This window comes from Oryx dammah, unplaced genomic scaffold (genome assembly GCF_014754425.2).
Source record: "Oryx dammah isolate SB20612 unplaced genomic scaffold, SCBI_Odam_1.1 HiC_scaffold_19, whole genome shotgun sequence".
Lineage (NCBI taxonomy): Eukaryota > Metazoa > Chordata > Mammalia > Artiodactyla > Bovidae > Oryx > Oryx dammah.
Genome location: NW_024070203.1, coordinates 63,987,582 through 64,005,894, shown reverse-complemented (window position 1 = coordinate 64,005,894; position 18,313 = coordinate 63,987,582). Strand labels below are relative to the sequence as shown.

General features: G+C 35.0%; 1 protein-coding gene across 3 annotated transcripts in view; it reads right to left on the bottom strand.

The window, feature by feature from the left end:
- LOC120878903 (CUB and sushi domain-containing protein 3-like) overlaps positions 1 to 18,313 on the bottom strand; it is a 1,427,768-nt gene that overhangs the window by 114,933 nt on the left and 1,294,522 nt on the right. For all 3 annotated transcript variants that reach the window (XM_040261811.1, XM_040261812.1, XM_040261813.1), the window contains 5 exons: positions 16,119 to 16,235; positions 12,226 to 12,435; positions 5,779 to 5,967; positions 4,888 to 5,065; positions 3,881 to 4,026 (listed from right to left, as the gene is read on the bottom strand). In XM_040261811.1, the coding sequence (XP_040117745.1) occupies positions 3,881 to 4,026; positions 4,888 to 5,065; positions 5,779 to 5,967; positions 12,226 to 12,435; positions 16,119 to 16,235 (840 nt within the window). The remainder of the gene's footprint in view (positions 1 to 3,880; positions 4,027 to 4,887; positions 5,066 to 5,778; positions 5,968 to 12,225; positions 12,436 to 16,118; positions 16,236 to 18,313) is intronic.

The window sequence follows — 18,313 nt, the reverse complement described above, 5'->3', positions numbered from 1 at the left end:
AGTTGTGTCTGACTCTGTGCGACCCCATAGACGGCAGCCCACCAGGCTCCCCCATCCCTGGGACTCTCCAGGCAAGAACACTGGAGTGGGTTGCCATTTCCTTCTCCAGTGCATGAAAGTGAAAGTGAAAGTGAAGTTGCTCAGTCATGTCCGTCTCTTAGCGGACTGCAGCCTATCAGGCTCCTCCGTCCACGGGATTTTCCAGGCAAGAGTACTGGAGTGGGGTGCCGTTGCCTTCTCAGATATATGCAGATGACACCACCCTTATGGTAGAAAGCAATGAAGTACTAAAAAGCCTCTTGATGAAGCTGAAAAACAGAGTGAAAAAGTGACTTAAAACTCAACATTCAAAAAACCAAGATCATGGCATCTGGTCCCATCAGTTCACTTCAGTACAGTCACTCAGTTGGGTTTTTGTGACCCCATGGATGGAAGCACACCAGGATCCCCTGTACATCACCAACTCCCGGAGCATGCTCAAACTCAAGACCATCGAGTCAGTGATGCCATCCAACCATCTCATCTTCTGTCATCCCCTTCTCTTCCTGCCTTCATCGTTTCCCTGCATCAGGGTCTTTTCTAATGAGTCAGCTCTTTGCATCGGTGGTCAAAGTACTGGGCATCAGCTTCAGCATCAGTATTTACAGTAGATATTCAGGACTGATTTCCTTTAGGATGGACTGGTTGGATCTCCTTGAAGCCCAAGAGACTTTTAAGAGTCTTCTCCAACACCATAGTTCAAAAGTATCAAATCTTTGGCACACAGCTTTCTTTATGGTCCAACTCTCACATCCATACATGACTACTGGAAAAACCATAGCTTTTCCTACATGGACTTTTGTCGGCAAAGTAATGTCTCTGCTTCTTCATATGCTGCATAGGTTGGTCATGGCTTTTCTTCCATGGAGCAAGCATCTTATAATCATGGCTGCAGTCACCATCTGCAGTGATTTTCGACCCCAAGAAAATAAAGTCTGTCACTGTCTCCATTATTTCCCCATCTATTTGCCATGAAGTGATGCAACCAGATGCCATGATCTTCTTTTTTTTTGAATGTTGAGTTTTAAGCCAGCTTTTTCCACTGTCTTCTTTCACTTTTATCAAGAGGCTCTTTAGTTCCTCTTCGCTTTCTGCCATAAGAGTGGTGTTATCTGAATATCTGAGGTTATTGATATTTCTCCCAGCAATCTTGATTCCAGTTTGTGCCTCATCCAGCCTGGCATTTTGCATAATGTTTTATGCATATAAATTAAATAAGCAGGGTGACAATGTACAGCCTTGACATACTCCTTTCCCTATTTGGAACCAGTCTGTTTTTCCATGTCCTGTTCTAACTGTTGGTTCTTGACCTGCATACAGATTTTCCAGGTAGGAAAGATGGTCTGGTACAGTCTCTTTAAGTATTTTCCATAGTTTGCTCTGATCCACACAATCAAAAGCTTTGGCATAGTCAATGAAGCAGATGCTTTTCTGGAATTCTCCTGCTTTTTCTGTGATCCAATGGATGTTGGTAATTTCATCTTTGGTCCTCTGCTTTTTCTAAATCCAGCTTGAACATCTGGAAGTTCTTGGTTCACATACTGTTGAAGCCTTGCTTGGAGAAATTTCAGCATTATTTGCTAAAATGTGAGATGAGTGCAATTGTGCAGTAGTTTGAAATTTCTTTGGCACTGCCTTTCTTTATGATTGGAATGAAAACTGACTTTTTCCAGTCCTGTGGGCACTGCTGAGTTTTCCAAATTTGCTGGCCTTTTGAGTGCAGCACTTTCTGATCCCATCACTTCATGGCAAAATAGATGGGGGAAACAACAGAAACAGTTACAAACTTTATTTTCTTGGGCTCTAAAATCACTGCAGATGATGAAATTACACAATGCCTGTTCCTTGCAAGAAAAGCTATGACAAACCTAGACAGCATATTAAGAAGCAGAGGCTTTATTTGCTGACAAAGGTCCATATATTCAAAGCTATGGTTTTTCCAGTAGTTATGTATGGCTGTGAGAGTTGAATTGTAAAGAAAGCTGAGTGCTGAATAATTGATGCTTTTGAACTATGGTGTTGGAGAAGGCTCTTGAGATCCCCTTGGACTGCAAGGAGATCAAGTAAGTCAATCTTAAAGGAAATCAGTCCTGAATATTTGTTGGAAGGACTGATGCTGAAAGTGATGCTCCAACACTTTGGTCACATGATGCTGAGAACTGACTCATTAGAAAAGTCCCTCATGCTGGGAAAGATTGAAAGCAGGAGGAGAAGAAGACAACAGGATGAGACAGTTGGAAGGCATCACCAACTTGATGGACATGACTGAGCAAGCTCCGTGAGTTGGTGACGGACAAGGTATCCAGGCATGTCACAGTCCATGGGTTGCAAAGAGTTGGACATGATTGAGCCGCTGAATTGAACTGAATGAACTGTCCTTTCTTTATTCAGGCAAGATGGAGACTAATAAATATTTATGTAGGGAATCATGAAGAGAGAAAATGTACAGAATACATTTCAGCAATGAATTCATCTTTTGAACTTAGAAATCATTAGCTTTTGGTTCTCAAACTACAATTATCTTTCAAAGTATTAAAGCTATTGTTGCTGCTTTAGACTGTACCTACATACTGCTAGCACCAATGAACAATTTACTGAAAAAGGCTAATGAATTACTGAAAAAGGCTAATGAATTACTGAAAAAGGCTAATGAGTTACTAAAAAAGTAAACAGCCTAATTCATAGTTTTCTAACTCATCTCCCCATTTTCTAATTCGCTATGCTGGAGTATACATGCAGCTCTGGCCACTACAGAAGCACAAATTGAGCATTATCTACTGATTGATAAGTGCTGAGGTTAAGGAAATCAAATATTTTCTGGTCTGTTTTCTATACTGCATGTACTTTAAGTGTTTTTGTTCATAACCATATTTGACATCATATTTTTCACATAATATAATCTTTGGCTATCAAAGATTTTCTTACTTTGTGTTAAAAAAAGAAGAAAACATTAAGCTGTTTGTTAATGTAATGTACAAGGTACATGTTCACCTTGGAAATACTAATATAATTTTTGAAAATTTAATTTAGTAGCATCTTGATCTTGTGAAATGATCATGGAACTGGTTTGACAAAGTCATATGAAACAGAATGAGTTTATGAAACTATGGTCATAATAGATGAAAGAATATAGTCACTATGGTTTCATATTTCACTAAATATAAAAGTAAATGTTTTCATATATATAATATAAAAAAATTTAACATAAAAATAAATTTTAAAACCTCTGAAACCATCTGAATGCTCTTTCAAGAAAGTGAATATTATGAAGACAGAACCCAGAATAATTCCATACAAAGAAGTGAAATTGCAATTCTTCATAAATTATGTTGCAGGAATAAAAACTATGAAGTTAATGATCTGGAATAGTCATTTAAAACTGTAAGATTCTAGAATAGATATAGTTGTGAAACAAGAGAGTATAAATGAATGAGTGATATGATCCAAAGCATGAAGTTATTGGATGCTAATTTTAGAAAGACTCACAGCAGGTTGAATAAACATTTTGTATTGAAAAAAAAATCTATTGATGCTTCAAAATTACATGTAATAAAATATGAACAGCTGGTTCTCTTTTACTGATTTCTTTGCAAGAAATGATTATTTTCTACTGGGATAATTACTGACTGATTTATTTGTTATTTTCATTTGCTCACATTTTAATGTCCCTAAATGCTTAGAAGAGGTCATTGTTTGCAAGTAAAAGTATTTGAAGTGATTAAAAAAAAAACTGTCAAATTTTAATACCTTTTCAATCACTGGCTAAATATATATTATACTCAATTTTTCCATGACAATTTCAAACATTGCCAAATCAAACAAATTCCTAGATGATACCAACCGTGATAACTGAGCACAAAAAAGCCACTTGTTGTGAAATCACTGTGGAATTTGATTAGAATCTGATTTGAAGTGCTGTAGACTGATTCCAAAGCAGTATTGCCACTGAACTGTCCAATCTGTGGTGAGTTTTGGTCTGGTCCATCCCTACAGGGGAGAGACAGGGCAGGGAGGGGGAAGGGAGAATGAGATTGATGTTTTGGGAAAGTTTCACACAAAGTTTAATGAAAGTATTACATATGAGATATAAAGATGCAGTAGATGAAACAATCAGCACGTGCCAAGTCATATTGGTGTATGTTTATTTGGATGCTAAAATACTTAAAGATGTAAAGTGAGAAATAGATCACATTTTCACCTAAATGAAATGTACCCATATTAGCTGTAATTAATTAAATTGCCTTGACTTCCTGGTCATACCCCAGCTCCTCCCAAATGCTGGAGGTTTTCCCTCCTTTTATTTTCTTCAAAATAATCTTGAGAATCATACACTGTTAAATTTGGAAAGAATTTTAGAAGTCCCTACAGTAATTCAATTAGCAAACTGTAAAAAATTAATTCATATGTCTTCTTTATAGTTTAGAGATATTTCAATTAACAGGATAATAATACAAAATAATATGATGAATTATTATGACAGAAATTCAGTAGCTGAATTAAGCAATTTATTGGAATATAGCCTTTTAAATTTCACTGGTTTTGAAATACAGAACTTTCTTACCATAAACTTACTCTGATTTAATTCCCAAGTTTTGCACATTATTTTAATAACAAATTTGATCTTTACCCATAAAGTTTTTGTTCTATGTGTTTAGCTACTTCATGGGCAAACAAACTGAAATCTTTCTTATTTGTCTTATTCTGCAAAACACACTGTCACCTTCAGTTATTCACACCAGTTCAAGCATAAGATGGCAATCTGTACAGAGGACCATGATATATTTTACTCCTATCCTATTTCACTGTTATACACAGTTGAATCAATCAATAACAGAGGTGTTGGCTTACCATACAGTGATGAAATCATAGATTGGTTCTGTTTGTAGGACAGTAAAGTTGATGTAGATTCCATTCCCAGGGGGTACTTTTACAAGCCAAAAACAGTCTTGAAAGTTTGGATATTCATCTGGATACCCAGGAGAGTAAATGGTTCCATTCATTGCAGTTATATTCCCTCCACAAAGAGCTACAGAAAAGATACAATATGCTTAAATAGAATCATAGTAAATTGATTACAAAAAGATGCAATCATTTCGTACCTCTTAGACAGTATAAAAGACATCTGTGTTATGTTTCTACCTCAGTTAAGGTATATAAAATAAAGCTGGAAACCATGAACCAAACAGAGTGAATGTTTATTTATTTTTCAGCATGAGGTATTCTACATTGTTTTTCACTATCACTAGATTAGTAAACTACATTGTATTCACTTTTTTCAAATATTTTATCTATATATATATATACTGTTCAACTTTGTCTTATATCACGTAGAAATATAAGGACTTATAAGAGGATCGAGGCACTTTTATTCATTTATTTTAGAAGAAATGAGCCCAAATTCAGTAGCAGTACGTGGGCTACTGTTTCATTAAAAAATGATGAGTAAACAAACACACATGCAATCACAAAGACATCACATAGGAGAAGCTCTAAAATGTTAACCAACTTTACTTCAGCATCCAATAGAGACGGTTAGGACTCCTGACTCAAGAATGACAAAATTAGTTCTTTATTATGGAGTTTTAAGGTCTTTGCTAACTATAATTCTTTAATTGAAAGGAAGACTCTATATTTAGCATGACATTTGAAGAGGAAAACAAACAGAAAAAGAGTACCAAAACAAGAATTATTAAACACAGATTATATCACCTAAAAGATAGCTTCAAGTTGGAAGCATACCTTCACACCTTGGAAGTGGATGATTCCAGTTACGACTCACTCCATGAAGGCAAGTGAGGGCTGAATTTCCAATCAGTGTATATCCAGGGAAACATTCAAATGAAATGGTTTGACCCACAGTAAAATCATTGCCGATTACAAAACCATTTCTAAATGGGCGTGGATCAGGACAGCTTTGCAACTGATAGGCTGGAAAATGTAAAAAAAAGAAAAATTTCCTTTTTAAACTATGAAAGACCACAGTGGGTACTATTTGCAATCTGCAAAATAGATGTAGTGCTGCTTGCAATTGGTTAGAAATAGCAATTTGGGCTTATAGCAAGTGATGTTAATGACTATATGTTTCTTATGTCTATAATTTTCATATTAAAATTTTAGCATAATTCATTAAAATGCATTGTTTATTCACTCACTGATAAAATATATTTAAAGTTTTAATGAAAATATAAATTACCCTTAAAGCCACAGTTTTAATCAAACATACTCTGATCCCTTTACATAGAATGCAATTGCTTTCTGGTTATATCACATGTATATAAAATAAAATAAATATATGTGTAAGCCTAATTCTGAATCTTTCTGAATATCTTAAGCTAATTTTCCCTCTAAAAGAAATAAATCACACTCTGCCAAGTTTTTCTAAAGAAGTCATTTAACAATATAAAGTACTAGGAAACAATTTCCTTCTAACACAAATTTTGTACTTCAGTCATCAAAATATTCTTGGCATTGAAGCACAACTATTTTATTTGTTCATACTAATGTTGTTCTACATTCTACATGAGAGTAAAGTTCCTGCTTTTATCACTGTATCCTAAAAGCTTTGCTTAACCCTTTTACATATTAGATGCTTAATAAACACTGCTGAAAAATTTTTGAACCTATAAACAGTACATATACTCATATATTATTAATATTTGAGACTTTAGTTTTAAGAAATTCAAAACCATATATAATTAGTAAAATTTAAATTACCAGCAGAAATTATTTTTCTACTGACTATTAAATTCCTTTTTTAAAAACTTTTTTATTTTTCAGTAATTCCAAAGTTACACAAAGGTTGCAATAGTAAAAACTATGCCATCAGTCAGGTTTCCCAATGGTTAACTCTGATACATTTTCATCATTCTCTCTTTCATTCCCTAACCCTGTCCCCATCTATATCTGTGTGTGTGTGTGTATATGTATGTGTGTGAACACACTTTCTTCTTTTCAAATTAGTTGAGAATAACTTGTCACATCACTTCTATTTCACAAAGAAAAGGACACTCTTATGTAACCACAATATTGAGAACATTAACACTGAGTGTGTTAAATACTTAATTTCCCAAATCAGAAATTTACATTTAAGGTTGAATAAGGCACCCTAAATTGTTAACTAAGATATTACTCTATATTTTAAATTCTAATACTCTAAAGTTTTCAGAATTAATGAACAATCCTTTAAGGATGTTAAGTGCTTAAATTGTCATTTTCATTTGAATTAATATTCCATAAGCAAAATATATCAAATCCAAAAAGTCATTTCAATTTAGGGTAAATGTATATCATTTGATTATTAGTAATTAGGAAATATTATTCTATTAAATAAATCCTTTCAATTTTCAATCACATTTAAAGGTAATTTTTCTGTTTTACTAAAATATAATTTATATACAGCACTGCATGAATTTAAGGTGTATAGTACATTGATTTGACTTATATGTTTTGTTTCAGTTCCAGTTCAGTCGCTCAGTCGTGTATGACTCTTTGAGAACCCATGAACCGCAGCACGCCAAGTCTCCCTGTCCATCACCAACTCCTGGAGTCTACCCAAACCCACTGAGTCTACCCAAACCCATTGAGTCCACTGAGTCGGTGATGCCATCCAACCATCTCATCCTCTGTGGTCCCCTCCTCCTCCTCCTCTCAAGCTTTTCGAAAATCAGTGTCTTTTCAAATGAGTCAGCTCTTTGCATCAGGTGGCCAAAGTACTGGAGTTTCAGCTTCAACATCAGTTCTTCCAATGAACACCCAGGACTGATCACCTTTAGGATGGACTGGTTGGATCTCCTTGCAGTCCAAGGAACTCTCAAGAGTCTTCTCCAACACCACAGTTCAAAATCATCCATTCTTCGGCGCTCAGCTTTCTTTATAGTCCAACTCTCACATCCATACATGATTACTGGAAAAACCATAGCCTTGACTAGACAGACCTTTGTTGACAAACTAATGCCTCTGCTTTTGAATATGCTGTCTAGGTTGGTCACAACTTTCATTCCAAGGAGTAAGCATCTTAATTTCATGGCTGCAGGTACCATCTGCAGTGATTTTGGAGCCCCCCAAAATAGTCAACCACTGTTTCCCCATCTTTTTGCCATGAAGTGATGGGACCAGATGCCATGACTTAGTGTTCTGAATGTTGAGCTTTAAGCCAACTTTTTCACTCTCCTCTTTCACTTTCATCAAGAGGCTCTTTAGTTCTTCTTGACTTTTTGCCATAAGGGTGGTATCATCTGCATATCTGAGGTTATTGATATTTCTCCTGGCAATCTTGGTTCCAGCTTGTGCTTCATCCAGCCCAGCATGTCTCATGATGTACTCTGTGTATAAGTTAAATAAGCAGGGTGACAGTATACAGCCTTGGCATACTCCCTTTCCTCTTTGAAACCAGTCTGTTGTTCCATGTCCAGTTCTAACTGTTGCTTCCTGACCTGCACACAGGTTTCTCAAGAGGCAGGTTAGGTGGTCTGGTATTCCCATCTCTTTCAGAATTTTCCAGTTTATTGTGATCCACACAGTCAAAGGCTTTGGCATAGTCAATAAAGCAAAGTAGATATTTTTCTGGAACTCTCTTGCTTTTTCCATGATCCACCGGATGTTGGCAATTTGATCTCTGGTTCCTCTGCCTTTTGTAAAACCAGCTTGAACATCTGGAAGTTCATGGTTCACGTATTGCTGAAGCCTGGCTTGGAGAATTTTGAGCATTACTCTACTATCGTGTGAGATGAGTGCAATTGTGCAGTAGTTTGAGCATTGTTTGGCATTGCCTTTCTTTGGGATTGGAATGACCTTTTCCAAATGTTTTGTGAAATGTTGTCTATGATAAGTTTAGTTGGCTGGATTATCTTGAATATAATAAAACTCATAGATGGCTGCATGATCCTGTGATAATTTATACATTTCACCTTTCTATGCTTTTTAGTTTAATAAGGATGTATAGGAAATACATTTTAAAAGATCAGGAAAAAGTTCTCATCCTAATATCATATATAATACAAGACCTAAATCCTAAATGTTGCCAGTAATAGCATTAATGTGGAACCAAGTCCTTTAGTAGAAGAGTATACTTATCATTAATTATATACAATTCATTCTTCCAATATTCAGAATGTTTTGAAAGTCACATCACAAACTTATGTAAAAATAACATTGATTCTGTGAATCTGTATTAACTTTTCAAAAAATGTCGTTAGCTTAAAATATAAACTCAGTAAAAGAAGAGATAGTTTTAAAATTCAATATAATTCACAAATAATATCTAGTGATCATTGTTATACATTATGGCTCATGTTAATAATATTAATATTATATAAGTAAAAGTAACAAATGCTATATATTTTTATTTTTTATACAAATAAAGATTTTTTTCAAGGACACATTGACTGAAAAATGCAATAAAAAATGTTCAAATTCTAGTTTTTTCACATTCAAACAAGAATATTGCTCTGAAAGGCCAAAGGAAAATGAGGGCATGGAAAGATGATGAAGTCAGGTTTAAAGTGAATAGCAAGTGCTTAGCATAAGGCCCTCTACACTTGTTAGAGAAGAACCACAAATATACTCCTGAGCCTTCTAGATGCAAAGAAGAAACTTAATCAGTTTCCTAGAAGTTTCTGAAATGAATTTCCTCAGGAATACAGTATATTTTGTATAGAAATGTGACAGTAATGATTTTCTGTTTTATATACAGGATGATATGTGGTACTATTAAATTATGTTTGCAAGCCTAAGCTAAACTGTAATCACTGAGACCCATGTGCAGTTGGATGTTACGTCTATTTTCAGTTCCGTTCAGTCACTCAGTTGTATCTGACTCTGCGACCCCATAGACTGCAGTATGCCAGGCCTCCCTGTCCGTCACCAACTCCCAGAGTTCACGCAAATTCATGTCCATTGAGTTGGTGATGCCATCCAATCATCTCAATCTCTTCTCCTCCTGTCCTCAACCTTTCCCAGCGTCAAGGTCTTTTCAAATGAGTCAGCTCTTCACATCAGGTAGCCAAACTATTGGAGTTTCAGCTTCAGCATCAGTCCTTCCAATGAACACTCAGGACTGATCTCCTTTAGGATGGACTGGTTGGATCTCCTTGCAGTCCAAGGGACTCTCAAGAGTCTTCTCCAACACCACAGTTCAAAAGCATCAATTCTTCAGCACTCAGATTTCTTTATAGTCCAACTCTCACATCTGTACATGATTCCTGGAAAAACCATACTCTTGACTAGACAGACCCTTGCTGGCAAAGCAATGTCTCTGCTTTTTTATATGCTATCTAGATTGGGCATAACTTTCCTTCCAAGGAATATGCATCTTTCAATTTCATGGCTGCAGTCACCATCTGCAGTGATTTTGGAGTCCCCCAAAATAAAGTCTGACACTGTTTCCACTGTTTCCCCATCTATTTGCCATGAAGTGATGGGACCCGATGCCATGAGCTTAAATTTTCTGAACACTGAGTTTTAAGCCAACTTTTTCATTCTTCTCTTTTACTTTCATCAAGAGGCTCTTTAGTTCTTCTTCACTTTCTGCCATAAGGGTGGTGTCATCTGCATATCTGAGGTTATTGATATTTCTCCCGGCAATCTTGATTCCAGCTTGTGCTTCATTCAGCTCAGCATTTCTCATGATGTACTCTGCGTATAAGTTAAATAAGCAGGGTGACAATATACAACCTTGACGTACTCCTTTTCCTTTTTGGAACCAGTCTGTTGTTCCATGTCAAGTTCTAACTGTTGCTTCCTGACCTGCATTCAGGTTTCTCAAGGGGCAGGTCAGGTGGCCTGGTATTCTCATCTCTTTCAGAATTTTCCACAGTTTATTGTGATCCACACAGTCAAAATTTAACTACTCTTAAATTTCTTTTCAGGTATATACAGCAAATATTTATTGTGCTCTTACTCTTCTAGGCACTTGAGACACATCAATGAACAACACAAAGATCTCTGCTCTGGTGGAGCTCATATCCAAAAGTATCAACTGCTTGTGAATCAACTAGAAATCAGGAAAAACTTGAATTAAATTTTTAAAAAATCATATGATCATTAAATCCTTTAATAATTAAGGCAGTGATATAATTAAAGTTTGTTACTTTTGATTGAATATTACAATCACTGGAACTGCATTGTTTGAATAAATATTATAACTTAAATATTTACTTTTAAATCTCAGACTTTTAAGATCTGAATTGACAGTAAAAAGCGAAAACAGAAAACACCAAAACAAAAACTACACTAAATAATTACTAATGATATACAAAGTGAAAGTGAGGTCGCTCAGTCTTGTCCAACTCTTTGCAACCCCATGGACTTTAGCCCACCAGGCTCTGCTGTCCATGAGGCTCTGCTGTCCATGGGATTCTCCAGGCAAGAATACTGGAGTGGGTTGCCATTTCCTTCTCCAGGGGATCTTCCTGACCCAGGGATTGAACCCAGGTCTCCTGCGTTGCAGGCAGATGCTTTAACCTCTGAGCACCAACATGGTAAATATTTTACAATCATTTCATCACAAAGTTCAAAACAGCTTATCTGAGATGTACTCTTACTAACTCTATCATGAAAATGAAAAAATGAACTTATGCCCTACATCACAAAAGACCTAACACAGAGAATCCACATTTAAGCTTAGGTCTTCCAGAGTCTAAGCTTTATATTCTAAAGGGATGAAATTCATGCTCAAGGTCATGCAGCAGACTTATATTGGAAATAGGCCTAATATAATATGACTGACAAAGTATTTATTTATTTCATATTCTCAAAGCAGTAGAATGATATCAATGAATGTTATGTTATTCTTTCATTATAAAGTAAAAGAATAACTTTGCATATAGTAGATGAGCACCACAAAATATCTTTTCAATATACTCATTTTGATATGAAAGCAAAGACTCAATCTTACATTTCCCCATGTCCTGTCTGACTGCCTGGCCTTGATTTGTTTTATTTTATTGTGTATTAAAATGAATTAAATACTTTTTTCATGGTTAGTATTTATAAGGCCTCAAAAATACATAATTTCCCCACATTTGGTTGCCTGAAAATTGCATTATTTAAAACTCTTCCTAACTGAAGCTTGTCTTGGTTAGGCTCCTTTTTTCTTTCTAAAACACAACTTAGGAAATACTTAAGAGTTAGATTGCTAATAGCTGTCTAGAGGCTAAATAATTTCTCATTTTGTATTATTCCGCTCACCTTGGTATACAATGTGGAACCCTTGTTTGTTTTGTGAATAGTCACTGTGAAAATACAAGCTGGTTTCATGGGTTGTGCTAAACAGGGAAGATGGTATTTGAGGACCACTAAGTCGCCCAATAACAGTACTAGTTTCTGAGGATCCACTTCTTACTTCCAAATAATCATGTATGGTTTCTGTAGAAAAATTTACAAACTGCAGATGGACACCTAAGGAAGAAAACAAACATTATGCTACTTATTTATTTTTTACCAAATTAAGTGCATGCATATACATATACACAAACACACACACTCACATTAATTTGTTAAGATATATTTCCATTTAGGTTGAGAGGCATACTGTCAAGATCTGGGCCATGGGTTTGCTGTCTGCTCAGAACAATTAGCTTTGCTATAGTTCAAAGTAATAGAATACTGCTCTCAAATGCCCACAATTTGTCACATGGGAAAATCTCATTTTACTACTTGTCACCATAGCAAAACTAATCAAGAAAGTAGCTTTCTTGCTCTTTAATACCATTTAAAATTAGATCAATCAACTCTTAAAGATGAAAAGCCACTCAATAATTTTTATTTTGTAAAAGGCCAATTTGAGGGCAAAATACGATCGCAAAGTTTTATATATTAACATAATCAGATTTCACGACTGTGTTAGAAATTAGTCACATACAGGGGATAAATCAACTTCTTCAAAATATCATTTTGAGGCATGTAATTTTCATTATGCTGTTTTAGTATTTTCTTGTCAGAAGATAATGCCAAATGTTATATTATATTTGTGATAAAATCTAGGGGTCATTGTTATTTGCTATATTACAAAATAATTTCTTTATAAACATAGCTAAAATATGGGATAGTGAAATGCCTTTGGGGTAGAAAAAATAAAAGTCTCATTGAGGTTGTTGTTCAGTCACTCAGTCATGTCGGACTCTCTGTGACCCCATGGATGGCAGCATGCCAGGTTTCCCTGTTCTTCACCATCTTTCAGAGTTTGCTCAAACTCATGTCCATTGAGTTGGTGACCTTAAAGAGGTATGTTCCCCTAATTCAATTAATATTCAATTTTTATTGAATTTTACGTTTTGTTTTCACAACTACCATTCTTCAACTTGTTAGTAATAAAATCTGATATTTTTTGTGTTTTCCTTTCACAAGGCACTATTTTAAGTTTTTTATATGCTAACATTTCATGCTCATGATTACTTGTGAAAATGAGGAAACTGAGGCACAGGGAAGCTCAATATTATTCTAAGCTTTACATAATATCCTAAAAGAGCTGAAATTACAAGTCAGATACTCTGGCTCTTGAGCTGTTGTCCTTAATAACTAGTGAGGCTTTCAAGTCAAATCATATTTTGTTCCTGGAAACAGTTATATGCAAATCCTCTGATACATGGAAAAAGAATTCTATGAACAAATAAATTTGGGAAATACTGAAAATATGCTTTAAAATATTAAATTCATTCTGGATAAACAGAAAATCTTCTTAGAAGTTTGAACATGATTATCTTAATATGTGAAGCTACAAGAAGTACGTATTTTTCTAAAAATTTCCCCACAGTAATCTTTTCACACATTATATTATCAATAATATTTACATAGACATGAGAAAAATATTTCTTTAACTTTATATGTATTCAATTTTATTTTAATGTTTATAAATTATTTGTCAAATACATTAGAACCAATATTGAGGTAACCAATATCAAAGAAAACAGTGGAAAACTTAAACGTAATCAAATCAGAAACAGTCTCCTGTTTTTATTTCTAAAACAGAGAAAGAGATGCATATACTTTTTAAGTTTTAATAAACAATTTTTAAAATAAATGAAGCATTAACAAGAACTATGATGATATGATACTACTGCAAATATATCTAATAATTTATTTTAAAATAATTCACTTATCTCCATAAGCAACATGGGATGAGCCCTCTTAAGTAGCTAGTAAAAGATATAAGAATAAACATACTGTTTCAAATCAAGTATTCATCTATTCACTTTCATCAAAAGTTATAGAATTTGGCTATGACTTCAAGTTAAAGGGTGTTCCTATGTTGGAGCTAAAATAATTATCATTAGAAAGTTCTGCAGCATTCTTCTCTCAGTGACCTACTATTCTCCCCAAACTTCAAACCAGTCACATAGTGCACAAGTTTGTTGAATTTCTTTAGCTTTGTTATCTGCATTTTTCCATATGTCATTCTGTTTACCTACAATTTCTTTTGTATTCCACACAGCCTGACCCTCTTTTCTGGGCTTACTTACATTTAAAGCTACAGTTCAGGCATCACTTCCTCTGGCAAACCTTTTTTTGCATTTCCTGGACTAGGTTGGATGTCTGTACTAAGCTTAATCCTGTACTCTTTAATTTACTTCACTGCAATTGCATATCTGACTATCTGTCTCCTCATCATAACTGTAACTCAACTGGGAAAAGTGCATAGTCTGTTTTACCATGCATCTATCCCCAGCACTTAGCAAAATACCTGGAGTATGATATGTACATACTCAGTATAGAGTTCCAAAACTATCAGTTTCTATTAATTTATGTAAAACGTTCTTAATGAATTACTATTCTGAGGCTATTGATGCTTTTGGGTAAATGCATGCATGCAGCATGCAGTCAGTTGTATCTGACTCTTTGCGACTCTATGGACCATAGCCCACCTGACTCCTCTGTGCATGGGATTCTCCAGCCAAGAATACTGGAGTGGGTTGTCATGCCTTCCTCGAGGGGATCTTTCCAACCCAGGGATCAAACCCACACATCTCACATCTCCAGCATGGACAGACAGGTTCCTTACCACCAGCGCGACCTGGAAAACCATTGGGTAAATGAAGCATCTAAGAAGTGAGTTGGGCTTCTGTGATAGCTCATTTGGTAAAGAATCTGCCTGCAATGCAGGAGACCCCGGTTCAATTCCTAGGTTGGGAAGATCTGCTGGTGAATAGATAGGCTACCCACTCCAGCATTCTTGGGGTTCTCTTGTGGCTCAGCTGGTAAAGAATCTGCCTGCAATGTGGGAGACCTGGGCTTGATCCCTGGGTTGGGAAGATCTGCTGGAGAAGGGAAAGTTTACCGACTCCAGTATTCCGGCCTGGAGAATTCCATGGTTGGTATAGTCCATGGGGTCACAAACTATCTGACATGACTGAGCGACTTTCACTTTCACTCTCAATAAGTGAGATAATACAGAATATCTTAACTCTAAATATACTAGGTTTGTATTTCAAGGAGTATCTACATGTTATTCTACTGTGATTTAATGAATAAATCTATCCCCAATCTAACACTGCTATTTATGCATTTATAGACTAGTGGGATATGAAGTAGCTGCAAGAGAATATGTTAGTGATACAAGAGGGAAATAATTTATTATTAAATGTATTATATATATGAACACTGGGAATTATTAGAATTAGAAAGGTATTATTACATCAACATGGGTATTTAAATCTTACAGTAGAAAAACTGTACTACTTTTAAAATGTATGAAACTTATTTATTTACAATGAATATTACATTCAATAGATTACCAGAAAATAATTTTTCTATGTACTACTTGGCTACAATAAGCAGAAGAGAGTTACAAAAACAAAATACATGAAAATCATGTTGCATTTATCACTACTACACACATCTAAGTCAGGCTATATTCATACATATTGTCTGGAAAATATCATGGTTTATCTATTTATCAACTACCTATGAAATTTAAAAATGCCCATATTCTTTCAATTATCCAAGAACTCCAAGTGAAGCACATGTAATCACAAAGTAAACTATAATTTGTGAATATTTCATTAAGCTCTTATTGCACTTTGATATTTTCTAAAGGATGAATTAATAATATAAAAAACTCTTTCATGTGTTTTTAATATACATACCAAAACCTATGGGCAGCTTTATTGTCCACGTGCAATCTAAACTGCTGGGGTAGTTTCCAGGAAACCCAGGGCTGAGGATCACACCACTGAAATCTGACATTGCACCACCACACTGAGCTGCAAGAGAATTGAGGTCCCACTTAAGCCAAAGTACTTTTTGTATTAAAAAGAGACTGAAATCATTTTGAGTATGAATCAAGTTTCTGAGTTAAAACTGATACAAATTTGAATATTTTCAATCTAATTCACCACATACCAGTATTCAAATATAATCAATTGGGAAGGCACTTTGTAAAATACATAAAAGGATAATGTATTTCTTTCCTCAGCTGTAAATACAAGCTAAATCAATTACTGAACAGAGTAGTTCATGTGCAGTGAATACAATCAAACAAGAAGCACAGATCCTTTTCCATAGTGAGCAGTACCTTTCTGATCCAAAGTACATCTAGAAATGTTTTGATTCATTCAAAAGATGATACAATTTAGAATAAAATCAAGCCATCAACACTCATTCTAAGTATTGTGGTGAGGAGAGTTTCATTTCCCAGTCTTCCTGTTTTCCTATTTTTGTGAGGAGGCTACAGGTTTTTAAGTAAAATACTGGTTTCTATTCATAATATGCAAGGGATTCACGGACTGTAAGATATGGCCTCACTTTATCCTAAAATAATCTAGATAAAAAATAGGAGAGTATAACATAAGTAAAAAGATGCCCTCATATTTGAGAATTTTGGGATAAATTTATACTTTTTTAGCGTCCCTATTATTCTGATTTATTATAGATGAGCTAACCATAAACTATAAGAACAGATAATTACCCGTTTTAATTTTACATGATTATATAGAATTATTTAACATGTAATAAGAGAACTGCAGTCTAGAAGCTAATTCTTTCCTCTTAGTGTACATTTTTATCCTTTTGTCACAGAAGGACTAAAGTACACATCTCAGTTGTTGGTTGAAGAATCAGGTTTCATGATTGCACATCAGGTTAGAAAGTTACCTGTACAAGTACCTGCAACTTCATTCATTATTATGAACAGCAACAAATAGATATATTCAAACTTCAGCTTATAGATCATAAAGGCAAATTCAGTAGAAAGTTTATCAATGTTCTATGTGATATTGGTAGCTAGTTTGATAGCTATCTTTAGCTATGTGAGCTGAATAAATTATGTATCAAGCAGATTTTACTAAGGGGATATATATAACTGCCGGGGTCCAGCCCCGGTGGATCCAGGGAATTCGAAGGTGGGGACAGCGTCGGCGTCCTTGGAAAAATATATATTTAATTACAGATATATAGAGAGATTAGAAATGGATAGTGTAGTAGGAGAATTAGTCGAGAAAAGGAGGCTGAATCTAGATGAGAATTCAGCCAGAGAAATGGGAGCAAGAAAGAAGCGACATGGGGAAATCAGTCTTTCCAGAAACTGATCCGATTCCTTTACTTTGGGTTTGCTTATATACCTTTTGTTACACATAGGGATGAATACAGAGTCACTCGGGGGTCAGCAGTCCTGACCTTTATCAAAATCAGGTGCTTCACATAAATGTATAAAAAAAGGTCTTAGGGATATTACATTATCTTCTGGCCATGAGTGAGACCTGCTGACATTTTATGATCCTTTCTTTCTGATAACCAAAAAACTTATTTTTTCCAAGGGTATTTTTTCTTAAACCAGGCACCACCCTCCAAATAAAGTTACATTCCTATAGGGTGAGGGTGTAGTGAGTTACAATCAAGAAAGGAATTTATTTAACCCAAGGTTAACAGGATTAATCTTAAAGGTTAATACTTATTTCTCCTATATGCTAGTTATATTCATTATAATGGCAGGGAATATGGAGATTTAGCAGCAAACATCAGCCCAACAAATGAAAATCCTTTCACCAATGCTCCCCTTAAGATCTATCTAGTCTTAAGATAGTGATAAAGTTACATATTTACATGGCAAGGACACAGGGATTTATAATAAAGTACAGTGATCTATTACAAAAGAGAAAATTCATTAACTCAAAAAGTCTAGTATTGCTAACCTTAAAAACTACTATATTTCCTTTTCTATAGTCCAAATACATTGATTAATATATTCCCAGGTGCCTAAGGATATGGAGGCCTGGTGGCAATCATTGACTCAACAATGAGAAAAGCCCTATGCTAATTAAGACTCTCAAAATACTCCAAAACT